This window comes from Aspergillus sydowii (assembly GCF_001890705.1).
Source record: "Aspergillus sydowii CBS 593.65 unplaced genomic scaffold ASPSYscaffold_2, whole genome shotgun sequence".
In the NCBI taxonomy this organism is placed as follows: Eukaryota; Fungi; Ascomycota; class Eurotiomycetes; order Eurotiales; family Aspergillaceae; genus Aspergillus; species Aspergillus sydowii.
Genome location: NW_024467860.1, coordinates 524,723 through 537,923, shown reverse-complemented (window position 1 = coordinate 537,923; position 13,201 = coordinate 524,723). Strand labels below are relative to the sequence as shown.

General features: G+C 51.3%; 5 protein-coding genes across 5 annotated transcripts; 1 reads left to right on the top strand and 4 right to left on the bottom strand.

The window, feature by feature from the left end:
• Positions 1–179: 179 nt before the first annotated feature.
• On the bottom strand, positions 180–858 carry ASPSYDRAFT_124867 (trafficking protein particle complex subunit 5; the record flags this gene model as incomplete). The annotated part of the gene is made up of 2 exons (XM_040840445.1): positions 180–648; positions 701–858. Coding segments are annotated over 2 exons (627 nt in total), but the record flags the coding sequence as incomplete, so codon positions are not given.
• Positions 859–2,569: 1,711 nt separating this feature from the next.
• Positions 2,570–3,988, bottom strand: ASPSYDRAFT_144502 (rRNA-processing protein LAS1; the record flags this gene model as incomplete). Its single annotated transcript, XM_040841436.1, has 4 exons — positions 2,570–3,044; positions 3,102–3,578; positions 3,640–3,779; positions 3,869–3,988. 4 exons carry the CDS (start codon positions 3,986–3,988, stop codon positions 2,570–2,572), a joined length of 1,212 nt encoding a protein of 403 aa, XP_040705699.1.
• Positions 3,989–4,373: 385 nt separating this feature from the next.
• On the bottom strand, positions 4,374–5,585 carry ASPSYDRAFT_142898 (uncharacterized protein; the record flags this gene model as incomplete). The annotated part of the gene is made up of 1 exon (XM_040841281.1): positions 4,374–5,585. The coding sequence occupies one exon, from the start codon at positions 5,583–5,585 to the stop codon at positions 4,374–4,376; it is 1,212 nt and encodes a 403-aa protein (XP_040705698.1).
• Positions 5,586–11,033: 5,448 nt separating this feature from the next.
• Positions 11,034–12,080, top strand: ASPSYDRAFT_594561 (uncharacterized protein). The gene has a single exon (XM_040849707.1). The coding sequence runs from the start codon at positions 11,466–11,468 to the stop codon at positions 11,997–11,999; it is 534 nt and encodes a 177-aa protein (XP_040705697.1). The 5' UTR covers positions 11,034–11,465; the 3' UTR covers positions 12,000–12,080.
• Positions 12,081–12,087: 7 nt separating this feature from the next.
• On the bottom strand, positions 12,088–12,695 carry ASPSYDRAFT_594881 (uncharacterized protein). The gene is made up of 2 exons (XM_040849711.1): positions 12,322–12,695; positions 12,088–12,232 (listed from the first exon to the last, which is right to left on the bottom strand). Exons 1-2 carry the CDS (start codon positions 12,532–12,534, stop codon positions 12,176–12,178), a joined length of 270 nt encoding a protein of 89 aa, XP_040705696.1. The 5' UTR covers positions 12,535–12,695; the 3' UTR covers positions 12,088–12,175.
• Positions 12,696–13,201: the final 506 nt, after the last annotated feature.

Below are 13,201 nucleotides of genomic sequence, written 5' to 3'. Positions count from 1 at the left end.
TGCCGGCCCAATCGCGCCTTCGACAGACCCATACCGGTCGCGGTCATATAAGCCTCGCCAACATACGATATTTGTTGGTCAAACTCCTTCCACGCCATACCCATATTAGGCATCCCGTTGCCACTTCACTTCAGCCCACCATATTTCACTTATGCCAATTATTTGACACCTGCCCGTTCTAGCACTTTCTCCCTCTCCATGACACTCTCACCGAACCGTAAGAGGAAAATAGTCCGACTAGGCCACAATTCCGTAGGCTGATTGTGGGCTGTGACTTTGGCCTCGAAGCCACATCCATCACACACTCCCTCGATTATACCTGCCACAAAGGCCGCGCAGTTAAGTTGGTTCATTTCCTTGGGAACACTGATGTAAGTGTTGACAAGTGGGTCATTATCTGTAATCATATATTCGTTCGGCGTGTCCGGTGACACAGAGTGTTCAAGAGCATCCGCTGGACGGTTGAAAAGGAGTCGCCAGAGAGGTCCGTGGATAAGGTGTAATAGGGGCAGGACTCGGAGGGGTCTGTTAGGAGGTGATGCTGAGGTTGAGGAGTTTGAAAGAGCAGATGATGAAGAGCTAGACATTGTTCGGTAGAAGAGGAGATCGAGTAGACGTAGACCGAGGGGGTATCCTTGTTCGTTTAACCTGGTGTTGACGTTAGCCCCGTATGTCAAGTAGATAGATCTAGGAGGCCCACCGTCTCTCGAGGTCTTGTATACCAGTTACCCTCCTCTGGGCGTACGTAACCATCTCTCCAAATAGAAAGGCGAAGCTCGCCCGGCTGGATTCCGCATTCCGGCTGCGGTTTAGGTGCCTATCGTAGATGGTTTTGCGGTTTGATGGGACGCGAAGTCCAGGAGTTAACTGTGTCGGAGTTTGGATCTGCGGTTGCTGAGGGAGCTGCTTCTCGGGGGAAGTAACAGTTGCAGCGCTCTGCACACTGCTGCTCATAGACACGACGGAGGAATGTCGTGGGGGGTGCGACATCGTGTATCGAGCTCGAGGGCGGGAGTGAGGGGTCCAAGAGACAGACGGGACGGGACGAGCAGAATTGTTTCGTTTCAATTGGGCGAACTATACGTAGAACATGGTGGCTTAGTCGGATTCACAAGGCTGGATAGGAGACTCAGGAACAAGATGGCAGGCCTCGGGGATAGTGGGTTGGCGGAGTCGTGGCGGAGTTCCGCTCTCACCACAGACTCTACGGCGCACCACAAGTGCAGCTTGCGCGAATTGGGGCTGATTCTCTCTCGACCAATCTACGTCCAATGAATCCTGGTCGCCCTCTCTCTCTTGGGTGCATGTTGAGGCTAGTAGGTACTGGGGCGGTGCCAAATATTAGTAGCGCTTGCGATGGCTCGGCGTGCCGTGATCCGAATGCCAGAGTCAAAAGGGGTGTTATTTATTGGCCGTCAGCCCCCCGATTGTCGACGACTAAAGTAGATACACAAGACATACTCGAAACGATGATGGATCGACTGTACGGACTACTCACCGGGAAGACCCCCGAAGAGATCGAAGCCCGCAAGCAGCAGAAAAAACGAGCCAAGGCTCGTCGCCAGCGTCAACGAGAGCAGCGCAATCGCGAACAAGACCCGCTGACTAGATGGAAAGCAGCACGTCCATTCATGGGCGTACTGGGAGACTCATGGAAGCCTTAATTCAAGAGACCAAACTGTATGTCCCCCCAATGAATATGGAGAGAAGAGGCTAATACGCACCCAGTACCGACTTGCGTTCGACGGTCTAAGGCACAATACCTCGTGAGACGCTCCATCCATCTAGATCAGAGACCGAGGACCTTTACCACGAGCCTGGCGATGGAGCTATGGAGTGGACTGCAAACCCGGCGGACGGCCCGACAATACTCTCGGTGGATTTCGTACCAGGATCCTGACCACAGCAACGATCGCCGATATATCAAGCAAGCACCGTTAGTGTTGCACTCCGTGACGCCGCTATATGGAAGTTCTGGGCCGGCGGATCGGAGGCCAGGTTGATATGAGCTTCTGCGATCGAAAAGGCCGAGCCCAATTCCTCGAAAGGTACATACTTCGTGCTATGCAGGCTGATTCACTACGCACAAGATGGTATATACATTGAGCAAGGAGCTAAAATATCCGATATTATACAATGCTACTGTACCTTCATCTTTTTCACACGTGCTGCTTCACAAGCAAGGAGTAACCCACCACGCCACTGGCGCCGTAGTTCTGCTATGCACAGCCTGGTATTTCCTCGCAAGAAAAGCACGACGGAGACGCTGAAATCGTTCTCCCCAAACAAAGTCACTCGGGCTTATTATGGTGACTTCCGCTATAGGCAGTTGGCTCGCAATTCCAATAGGTTTGGGTAGTAAGTTAGGTCGCACCTTCCCCTATAGTTTGTCATACATCTTTCTTTCCTACCGTGTAAAGAAAGTTCTCATATTCTGAATGATTTCCCTCTTTGCGCCTTTTTATAACAAATACTCGGCGTAGTCCGTCTAGTAAAGAAGCTTGGGTATAATACAGAACCTGAACCAAGGCCTATTCGGATGTTCTCGTGCTGAGAAGTAAATCCAGGTCTAAATAACCCCCAATGGCCGACTATCCCACGTATCTGCCATATCCCAGCCAAATCTGTGCAACGTCGTCATATCATCATCTGCATCCGGTAACCCAGATTCACCAGAAGACTCACGCTGAGAACCCAGATGTTGCGAGACCGTAGGCAGACTATCACCCTCTCCGATACTCTTCTTCAACAACGCCGTCCAGTGATTCGAACTCTCCTCGCAAACCGCTAGCACGTACGAAACCGATATGTGCCGTCGGTGCAACTCCCATCGCGTCGAGCGCAGTACATGGTCCAGCCACGTATATACACCTTCGCAGTAGGGGTCGTTTTTCGTACTTGTGCTTGATGGGTCTGTAAATGTAAACGCCAGCTCGTCCGCCATGATTTCAGTCAACGTGACGAGGAACGAAGGGCACCCCTCTGTAATCATCTGGAGCAGCGGATCCCATTTACTGATCGTATCCGTTAGGGAGTCACCAACCCTATCAATTAGAGTTAGCATTCTGTAAGGAAAGGATGAAGAAGAATATTTCACTCACCGTCGTCCAGCCGGAACAAACCATCCCTCTCTCAGCATAACCCTTACCAGCGCGCTCTCTGCCCCTCTCGACTCCTTCAGAATCCCTACAACCCTCGCCGCAACACTCGCCACGTCCATCTGCACCCTCCTCTTCTTCCTCGATAGTCCATCCCCAGACCCGACCCCCTTACCGTCTGCAGTCGCATCAACGAGCGCCACAACCTGCCCAAGTACGCCCCTTACCAGCTCCTCCAGCTCGCCACCCCCCGAACCACTAGAAAACGAATCAACACCCACCCCTCTCCAATAAAACCCCCACAACCACTCCAACGACCGGCCCGTCGAATCCCTCAACACCGTCAAACTCGGCAGCTCGCGATGCGTGGCCTCATGTCGCAATTCCACGAATGAGGCAGGAAGACCGAGGTCAAGCGCGCGAGAAAACATACTCTTCTTTGCGCCGTGGAGCTTGTTGTCCACTAGCCCGGTTACAAATCTATATATTACATACAAGCTTAGTGAAAATGGGCCGCAGAGGTAAGCGAGTAAGCACATACCGACAAAATGCCGCAGCGTAGGTTGCCCTGATCGAGAAAACTGAGTTCTTGCTCGCATCGTCGTGCAGAATGGCGTCTGTGAGAAGGGCTGTGGCTTCCACAGCGTGCGGGAGGTTGCCGCGTAGTTTCCAGGCGGAGACCTGTATGCATTCAATTAGCGCTGCATCGTTGATTCACACTGTAGGGGGAAAAAAAAATACTATAGTGTGGTGGGAATGTTAAAACGTACTGTTGCGCAGGCCTTCGAGCGCATATCGGGCCCGGTATATTCAGGTGCCGGGTAGAATTGGCTCCGCACGGCGAGGAGGTCGGAGTGGGTTTTCCATGGTGTGAATATTACTTTTGACATCTTTTATCTTTGAGCTTTTCCCTTGAAGGATATCTTGGGGAGGGAAAATGCATATATACATTATATATCTCGGTGGTGATTTTTTGATCGGAGAATACTTTTTCCTTCCGGCTCTGGTTCCAATTGGGTTTCGAACGGATGTGTTCTCCGTTTTCTTTTCTTTACACCGTGCTTTATGCTGGATAAATAATCCAACTCAATTTTTTGAATGATTGTGATAATCTGATACTGACATTCGTTTAATACATAAATTAACGCCGTCCAGTTCTGGGTGTCCGCCCTTGCTTATGCTATTCTATGCCATGCTGTTCATCCAGCTAAACCAAAACTCCGTGCTATGCGATAATGAAAAACGAAAATGGGCGGGAAAATAATCTAATGTTGTTCAAATCCATCCATATCCGTAATTGATGCAAGATGGAGCCGCAAAGTTGAAGGAAGATCGGTACTCGCCCATAGAAGGTTGTCCAAAGTCGTCATCAAAGAAAAAGGATTTTTGCATCATACTCTCAGCCGGTTTAGTCGGTTGTTTGCTCGCATTGTGATGCGAGCTCTGCTGCTGCTGCTGTTGAGTTTGACTTGTGCAGTCCTGGTTCAAGTCTTGTTGGTCGTCATCGTCATAATCTGCTTCATTATCCGCCTCGTTATCTGAAGACGGTGTGAATGTTTCTTCCAATTTCAGTCCCTTGCCATTCCTTCCCTGCAAAGGTTCATCGATGAATGAGTCCGGGTTGTTGTAAAGACCCATTCCTACGAGCTCATCCTCCGAGTCGGGCTTCTCCAACGCGGGCATCGACTGCGGATCAGCGTCGTCACTGAACTGTTGAATGGGGAGAAAGTCAGGCGTGGCCGGTTCAGTCAGGCGTCCGGACGATACACTTCCATAGTTTGAGGGTGGAACCTCTACAGACGGAACGCTCTGGTTGATCGATACCATGTCGAAGGGCCAGTCGTTTGATATTGGTGGTGCAAGGGTGGATAATCCAGGGTGCGACCCGTCGAAGAAAGTGCCGTCAGCTTGGGGGTTGTTAACTTGTAAGAAAGACGTGTCTTGGAGGAAAGGGAGTTGACTTTCAGCCGTGGGTAAAGTCATCTGCTGAGAAGTTGGAAACTCCGTTGAGGCGAATGATTGCAACATAGCAGTTTCATCATTAAAGGCACCACTCATTGGTTGTTGTGGTTGAGGGCAGACTTGCGTAACTGGGAAATTAAATGTGTTCATCGTCATAGTTGAGGGATCATAGTGCGATGGTGCTGGATATTCCGGCTGCCTTGATGCTGGGTGCCAGCTCATAGGTCGCGAACGGCGTCCACGCTGGATAGCTGATTTGAGGAGAGCTGCATTCAGGGAAGCTTGGTAATCCTGGTTGGGAAGTTGACGATATATAGGCGAACTGTGCATTGTGGTCGTCCTCCGTCTGCCCGCAGAAGAAGGACTATTCCCGGCACTACGGGGCTTGGTGATACGCCCGCTTAGCCTGGGCTTTGGGAAAGCATAAATGAAGTCTTGAAGAGTGGTCGGAGGCACACATGGCCGGTTATCCTGGGCCCATTGCGAGCCCGCAAAAGCGGCACCAGGCTGTGAGTAGTAGTTCATGAGGTGTAAGGCGGAATAGTAAGCGCCAGATAAGGGGCGCGGAGTAGAAGGAGAGATAGGAAGAGAAAAAAAAAGAAGTTGCAAGGGAAATAAGAGGTTCAGTTGAAGTAGTGTTGATAACCAGACATAGTTACCGAATGTGTTGGGAGGCGGATCAGGAAGGAGGTATATATGAACAGGTAGCATCAAACATGGGGTGGACCCATGGATGGCTGCGGCAATATGCAAAGGACCTTTAGCTTCACCTGGGGTTCAGACTTCACAGTCAAGATGACACAGGGTGGTCACCAGCAGGCGCGTGAGGCAAGGTACGAGAAAGCCAGGACCATACAAGTCGCATGTAGGCCAGCGCCAGGTTAAGTACGAGCCGACTCAGAGGGACGGACTATTGGGCCAGATCATCGACAGTGGGAATCAAACTAAAGTTGGAAAAAAAAATTAAATTAAAAAGAAAGGAAAGGTGGAAACACAAGGAGCCTTGTGGGTGGGCTAGCTCGAGCATGGGCATGGCATGGACACCAAATTCCTGATCTCCCATCCGCTGGAGCTCCACGATCGCAGGGTGATTGCTGATTGCCAGAGCAGCACATGCTGGTTGGGAATGACACGACGTTGACACACCAAAGGGGGCTAGAGTGTCTGACATCTGAGTAATGGGTAATGGGTGGATCAGACAGGGGGCAGCAAGGCGCTGGCAGTCTGGCACGGCTCAGGAAGGAAGGAGCGAAGGATGTGAATATGGACAGTAACAGTAACAGAATAATCGCCCGGCTGGAGCCTGAGAGGCGCCCATGCCAGTACCACGGTATGAAGGCGGCAATCGCCAGTCCAGTCTGGACTCGGCGATGATAGGCAACCTCTGGGAGAGGGTCCTCCGCGTAAGAAGTCAGAACTAAGAATGAGGTCCATGATGTGGTGGGGATGATCCGCCAAGTCTCAGAGAAACAGAGCGGCTTCCGGGGGCTAACCTTCCTAATACGGTAAGTTCTAGTTCATACAAGTCTGCTTCGGGCTAGTGTGCAAAAAAGCCCATCCGTCTCCGTACGTACCTTATTCCGTTTGAACCAGAACACTAACCGGCAAACTGTGGCACTTCCTGAATCCTGATCGCCGACCCTGCCGCTGTGCGAGTGTCTGCGTGACCATGCTCTTCCATATTCGATATTTCATTATTACGTACCCCATCCTGGCCCTTGAAGCAAGTTCTGCCCGGATTCCTCGCTGGTCCCCACAAGTTCACCGTTTCCAACCTGTCAAATCGCCGTTACGCAAGGACAACCGATCATCTTGGCCTCGCATCTCCGAAGTATGATGGTGGCTGTGACCAGTAGACAAAAGGGCGTCCATGGCAGGCACGCTGGGCGCGTCGCCTGGACCATGATTTCGAGATGAGTGGCTTTCCAGTCCGTCGTAGTTTTGACTTCTGCCTCTGTGGATAACACGAACCAATTTGCCTTTGCAGAACCCGTTTCTCTCCAGCGCCAGCAGCTGGGTCTAGTTTAATCTAATCGTCGGTCTAACCGGAAATGGCCGAGACAAACGATCAATGATGTGATCATTCTTTGATAAACCTGGCATACCCACATTTGATACCGCTGTATCCAGTATTCAACCAAGGATACGAGAGGAACCACCGTTAGCGCCCTTCACACCACCAGACGCCTTCTGCGAATCACCTTCCGGGACGCGCTGTCGGCTCGCCATGTTTGTGTGGAGCTTTTCTGGCGGTCCCAATAATTTTTCCCTTTCTGACTCCATGATACCAGACTCAAACTGGGGCAAATAATGAAAAATCCCTTCCTCTTGAAGGTTCTACACCGGTGAAGGAAGAATGGGCGGAAGGTTCGGCCACGATACCAAGCGCCACACTGTTGAGTTTTGGTCATTCCCGAATCCCAAGCCATCCCAAGTGGAGTTTGTGCAAACATCTTTATGGGCAAGTCTGCGCACTTGTATAAGGCGATAGAGTCACCGGATTAGTAGAATATATTAAGTGTGCCACTGCGGAGTGACGACGACACGGTGAGCCACCTCTCCCGAGGAGATGACGGCACATGTTCTCCATCCTGCCGATAATTAATTCGCAGCTCCCAACAAAAGGGAGGACGGGTAACTTGTTAAAGGGATGTGCATGCGTGTGAGGAATTGATGGAACCACAAGTGCTCCTTGATGGAGCTGGCTTACAGGAAACACACGATGCCTCGGGCGTGCCTCTGCCGCCGAGGGTGGTAGTTCTATTCGTACCGCTGAACTCTCCAGGACCCCAGGGGCTCTGCTACGTCAGCAGCCCAGCAAAAGGAATATGAATATCAAATGCCTGATGGAGCAAAACCGGAGCCAGGCGGTGATCAGATCCTCACTGCTGCCTCTGTCACATCCGACAACAACTCGTCCAACAACCAACTTGGTCCGGATGAATACGGACTTGCATAACTTGACCATTACCCAAGTTTTGATTTTCTATAGGATGCCAAAACGGCGAGAGATTCACTCTTCGCCATCGTGCCAAAGTGGACCAAAGAATAAAATAAAATAGAAATAAACGAGAAAAAGACAGAAAACCCAAAGCCCCGTGCAACCATCAGTCTTTAAAATCGACACTAAGCAACCGCCTATCGGACAATTGACCTTGAGTCTTAACTCTTGAGATCATCGCCCGGCTGTCCTACAAATCAGGAGACGGAGATTACAGGAGGAGAACCGCCGGGAAAGCAAGTGCGGGGCTCAGCTCCACCGGAGAGGGGAAGAGCGAGAAGAACAAAATTCCAGAAGGTCAGGGGTCGGGTTAGTCAGACTCAGATCTTCTTTGAACTTCCCTATCGAGGTCAAGAGCGAGGACTCAGGAATGGGAAAGGGCGGAAGGGCCAACCACTGTGGGTCTCCGTTGCCATCTCCCGAGAGACAACAAGTCGGACGACGACTCACGATCGCTTGACGGATACACTTCTGCAGCCCAAGCCCCCCCGGCCAAGTGGAGCTCGGTCTTCGCTCGCAGACGGAACGTTTAGGCGTCTTGTCAGCATGCCGCGGCGATTCCAGGAGTGCCCCTCGAAGTAACTCCTGCCTTGTAAGTTGTAACCGAGCCCGCGGTCTGGAGCAGCGAGGAGGCGAGGAGCAATAATGAAGGCACTACGATCAAGGTTTCCTGCTGCTGACCTGTGCTGGATCCCTACGGAGTACAACGCCGATCGTTTTATTTGAATCACCAGCCGGGCTGAATGCAACCTCCAGCAATAATCACCCGTCGTCAGCAGCGTTGCCTGGCGCTTAAGGGATATTATTGGGAGGTGCCGTGAATTGAGAGGTCACCCAGGAATTGATGATCATTGATCAGGACTGCAACCCGCAAATGAGAAACAGCGCCCTCCAGCACAGCCTTAAGGAATGTATGCGACCGTCTCATTCGCTGCTCCTTGCGAAGCTGTGAACTGTGCGGCTGGAACCTCGGAGTGGAGAGATCTGTCCATTTTCCACAGACGTCAGTTACAGCAGCCACCGCAACCAGCTCTGCACCTCCGGCCTGATTCAGAAGCACCCGAGAGGGCGCGGGTGCGACTCAGGCGAGCTTCACCTGAAACTCAGACTTCGAAATCGTAATAATAGTGATGATAATACCAATACTACACCAGCAACTCAGACATGGCCAGCGCGGTGATTGTTCTTGTTTCGCCGGGGGTCAAAAATTAGCCATGCTAAGAATAATCGGCGGTCGCACCGTCCCAGACAGCGCGACACCAAACCTCCTTCGGCAACAGTCGCCCTTGGAGACTCCTCAGCTGCAACACCCACAAAACCTAACGGAGGGAAAGGGAGAGACAGAGGAAAGTGGCGCCTTACTCCTTTTTCTTCAATCTTCTTCTTCCACAGCCGTCCACGGATTTTCGGCTGCAGTGCTTATCAAACCGTGGTTCGGGCCCGAGCGTCAGCCAAGGATGCAAATGAAAGGGAAAAATAAAAGGTCAAAAAAAATTCAAAAGGGGAATTGAATTCAAGGAAAAATTCAACCTGGTAAAAGGGAAAAATGGAACATTTTGACGCTAAACAATTTGGCTTACCTTAGCGGCATGTCAGTCCCTATTTTGGTTTCCCTGGATGGATCATCGGAATTCGACGAGAAGCTGATCTTGTTGGGCTCTGCGGCGTGCTTGCGGGTTGCCCAAGCGCTCCTGACGAGAAATCACATGTTGTACGAAGGCTCCGCGCAGCTGATTGCTTCTCGAGCACCTCGTTTTTTGCGGAGACTTATTCCTTCAAGGACACCTTCCCTTCAAGACCGGGCACAGGGCAAATGTGACACGACTAGGCATATTTATTCTTGGGTTTGCGCCTTTAGCCTACAATGGAGTAGCCGCCGGCGATATCACGCAGAGAGACCTACTGAAGGATTCGGGTCTTTTATTGGACCAAACGGAAGCGTCTCCTCCGGGGTGCAAGGCTGGCTCTGATGCAGGATACCTGCATGCATACAATGTATGCCATTTGAGTCATGCTCGCCTGCAGATGCATCCCACCCTTGACCCTTTTTGAACAATCACCGCTCCATCACCTGGCTGGATGGACAACGAAAGGAAAGAATAATGAACATACCCCTCTGTAGCCTGAACCTTCTCTTCCTGCAGGCCACCTATGATTCCAGTTAATCTATCCCAAGTATCATCGCTTCAACTTTAGCTCTCGGCCCAAGAGGGCCAGGCCGCGAGGGGAGGTCACCGGGGCGGCTGGCATTGCATCGCATTGCATCCATGATTATTTCCCTGACCGATCAGATGCTTCATGCTTTGATCTCGAGCTCAGACGTTGTGGCGCGGCCAAGACACAGTGCTAAAGGTCCGCTTTTGGACGTCCGATTGACTATCCGAAGGATGAAACTGCGCCATAACTTGGCTTACACCGGGCTTACAAGCTCTCACATCGCTCTCTTCGCAATATCGAGGAAATCCGAGTTGCATTTAATTTTGTATTACTATTACCAAGGCACCTGTTGCCCCATATCATCCACACCATCAGGAGCCTGACTCGCCCCCAGCTATGTCTATTGCTGCCTTTTATGCGGCGGTGTCCAAAGTGTACCCCCAATTAAAGGCCAAGCCTCCGTCACACGTGCGCAGACCTTCAAGACTCTTGATTCTCAAACTAGTCTGGTAAGACCCGCGCGGAGTAATTGCGATAGTACGAAGTGGCAAATTTGAGGCATCCTCTACTCCGTAACAGGGGCCCAATGCAGGCTCAACTCCATATGCCAGTAGGAGAACCGCATGACCCCAACTTCGACTCCATCCTTAATTGAGGTGACTTTTGTATGGGGTACAGGCTACAGCGCGGCATTTGATTAGCGCAGGCTAACGAATCAGGCACGACAACAGCATCTCGCTTGTGTACGTATTACGACAAAGTCAGACCGGCCAAAGACTAGTACTCGTTACAACTTCCGGTCAACGGCCCGGAGGCCAGGCGCATTGACGAGTGATATAAGCCAGGTTCTTGTAGCTGGCGAAACAAGGTTAGGAATTAGGAAGAATCGGGCAAATAGAATTCAGCGTAGAACTGGCCCGATCCTGGCTGCATTGGCCACGGCAGATCAAGTGGGACCCTCCGTTGGCTCGAGTCAATCACCAATTTCCAGGACTGGCGCGCACACTCAGCACTGCGATAGCTGGCAAAAAGCAAATAACTATAACTAGGAAAGTTAGTTATCACACGCCGCTTATTCAAGGACTCCCGTATTACTAGTTATCCTCGAGGCGTTCTCGATTCCGAGGCTCGCATGGGAAAAGAGGCAGGGATGGCTTCAGAGTATGTGTTTGGCTTTGCTGCCTGCATAACCAAGCACCTCGGTCGACATTTCCCTCGCTTGCATCGGCACAGATCAAATACATTTGATGCAATCCGCAATATGGGCCATCCTGATTGCCCCTCAACAGTGGGCCACAGGCAAAATGGTAAAACAGTCGGTCGATAACCCAGGATTCAGGATCCGTTTCGTTAGCCACCGATCCGCCTGGAATCAACTTCCGCCCAGTTATCGGAACCGGCAACGCGCAGCAGTCTATTATTCATTTATTGCTATTGTCCATGTCTATAAGTATCGTCATGCGTCGTCCCGTCTGGGTCGAAGGAGGAGCCGGGTTGGTTGGAACTGGGCCCAATTCACTCTCCCATGGTTTTTGATTGGGAACCCAAGAGTGGCCCAAGCACGATCAAGGTTTGAAAGGCCACATGGTCTCGTCTGGACAAAGAGAGCATCACATCATATCCGTACTCATGGCTTTGTGGCTGCTCGACAAGAATACCCAAAATGCCGGGGTAGACACAGACTGCGGAGGAGTGGTATTGTGCAGCAACCCGCCTCTCCAACAACGAGCCGACGATTATCGCTTTCCGTGCCTCATCCGGACTTCGCCGTCTCATCTTAACACTCGTCGAACTTTGCATGGACCTCCAAACTCTCCACAGAAAGGGAAGTCCTCCGATGTCAAGACGAGGGGCCAAAACGAAGAGTTAGGTGGAGCTGGAGCTTGCGGTGGCTGGCAATAATCTCGCACGTTGCAGTTTCTCCCAACAACAACTCCAACAAATGCGCTTTCATCACTTACAAGTGCTTCCTCTTGTTTCCACTGAACCTGGATCCGGCGCAAATCGTGACTACCTGGGGGGTCGATTAGTGAACCTAAATCCGGTCCCGTTCTCGACTGCTCTGTGGTCAGAAACCACAAGCCAAGAATCAATTGGACGCACGCTGGGATTTGCGGTCGGACGGCAGCCGGGTCGTTGCAGGCGTGACCTTTGTTCCTTGACTATTTGTCCCGTCCAAAATTTGACCTGATTCAGGGGATTTGCACCTCGGGCTCTCACTCTTTTGAGGGTTGGAGGGGCTGCGGTGATGAAATGAGGGGCATCGTGATACTGCACCTTGCTGATCGGGTCACCGCGGCGGGGTGACAAGTCCATTTTTCTTGTCTCGGCTTCCCAGTCGTGTTTTACTTCACTCACCGACAAAACAACACAACTGTTGTGCCAAATTAGCAGTCTATGGCCCCGAAATTTGGCCTTCAGACGAGCAAAGGTTGACGCTGACAACTTGACGCTTTGGTCGCAGATTGGAAGTATTCGTCACCTTGATCCCAGTGGCTCTCCACCGCGGTCCAGACCGTTCCTCCGTTGTTCTCCCAAGGGCGAAGACTGGGCTGCTAATTATACTTGAGACACTGACAGGCCGAGGCAGTTCTATATTCGTCATGGCTCTCTTTGTCTGGGTTCATTGTATCGATGTATCAGTCAGCATAATGTACCAGAAGAGGACCGGACTGGCTTAACAATATCCTCGGCGATAGCTCTGTAGTTGCGCAGTGAATTGTGAGAACTGACACACAGCATTCGCTTGTAGAATATGCTTCTGGATTGATATCATGCAATGGTCTGTCTGGTCGTGGGCGTATGGAGCACCCACCGATTTCTCGTGTCAGACTCCGCGAAGCTTGGCCGCTAAATTCCCTCCCCCAACACATGGGAAAAATACGCTTCATAGAATTGAACAATTTCCCCTGAAGTATTTGTCTACTCCTACACTCGAATACACAACTCCCATCTCCCAATAGTATCCCCCACTGCGAACGAC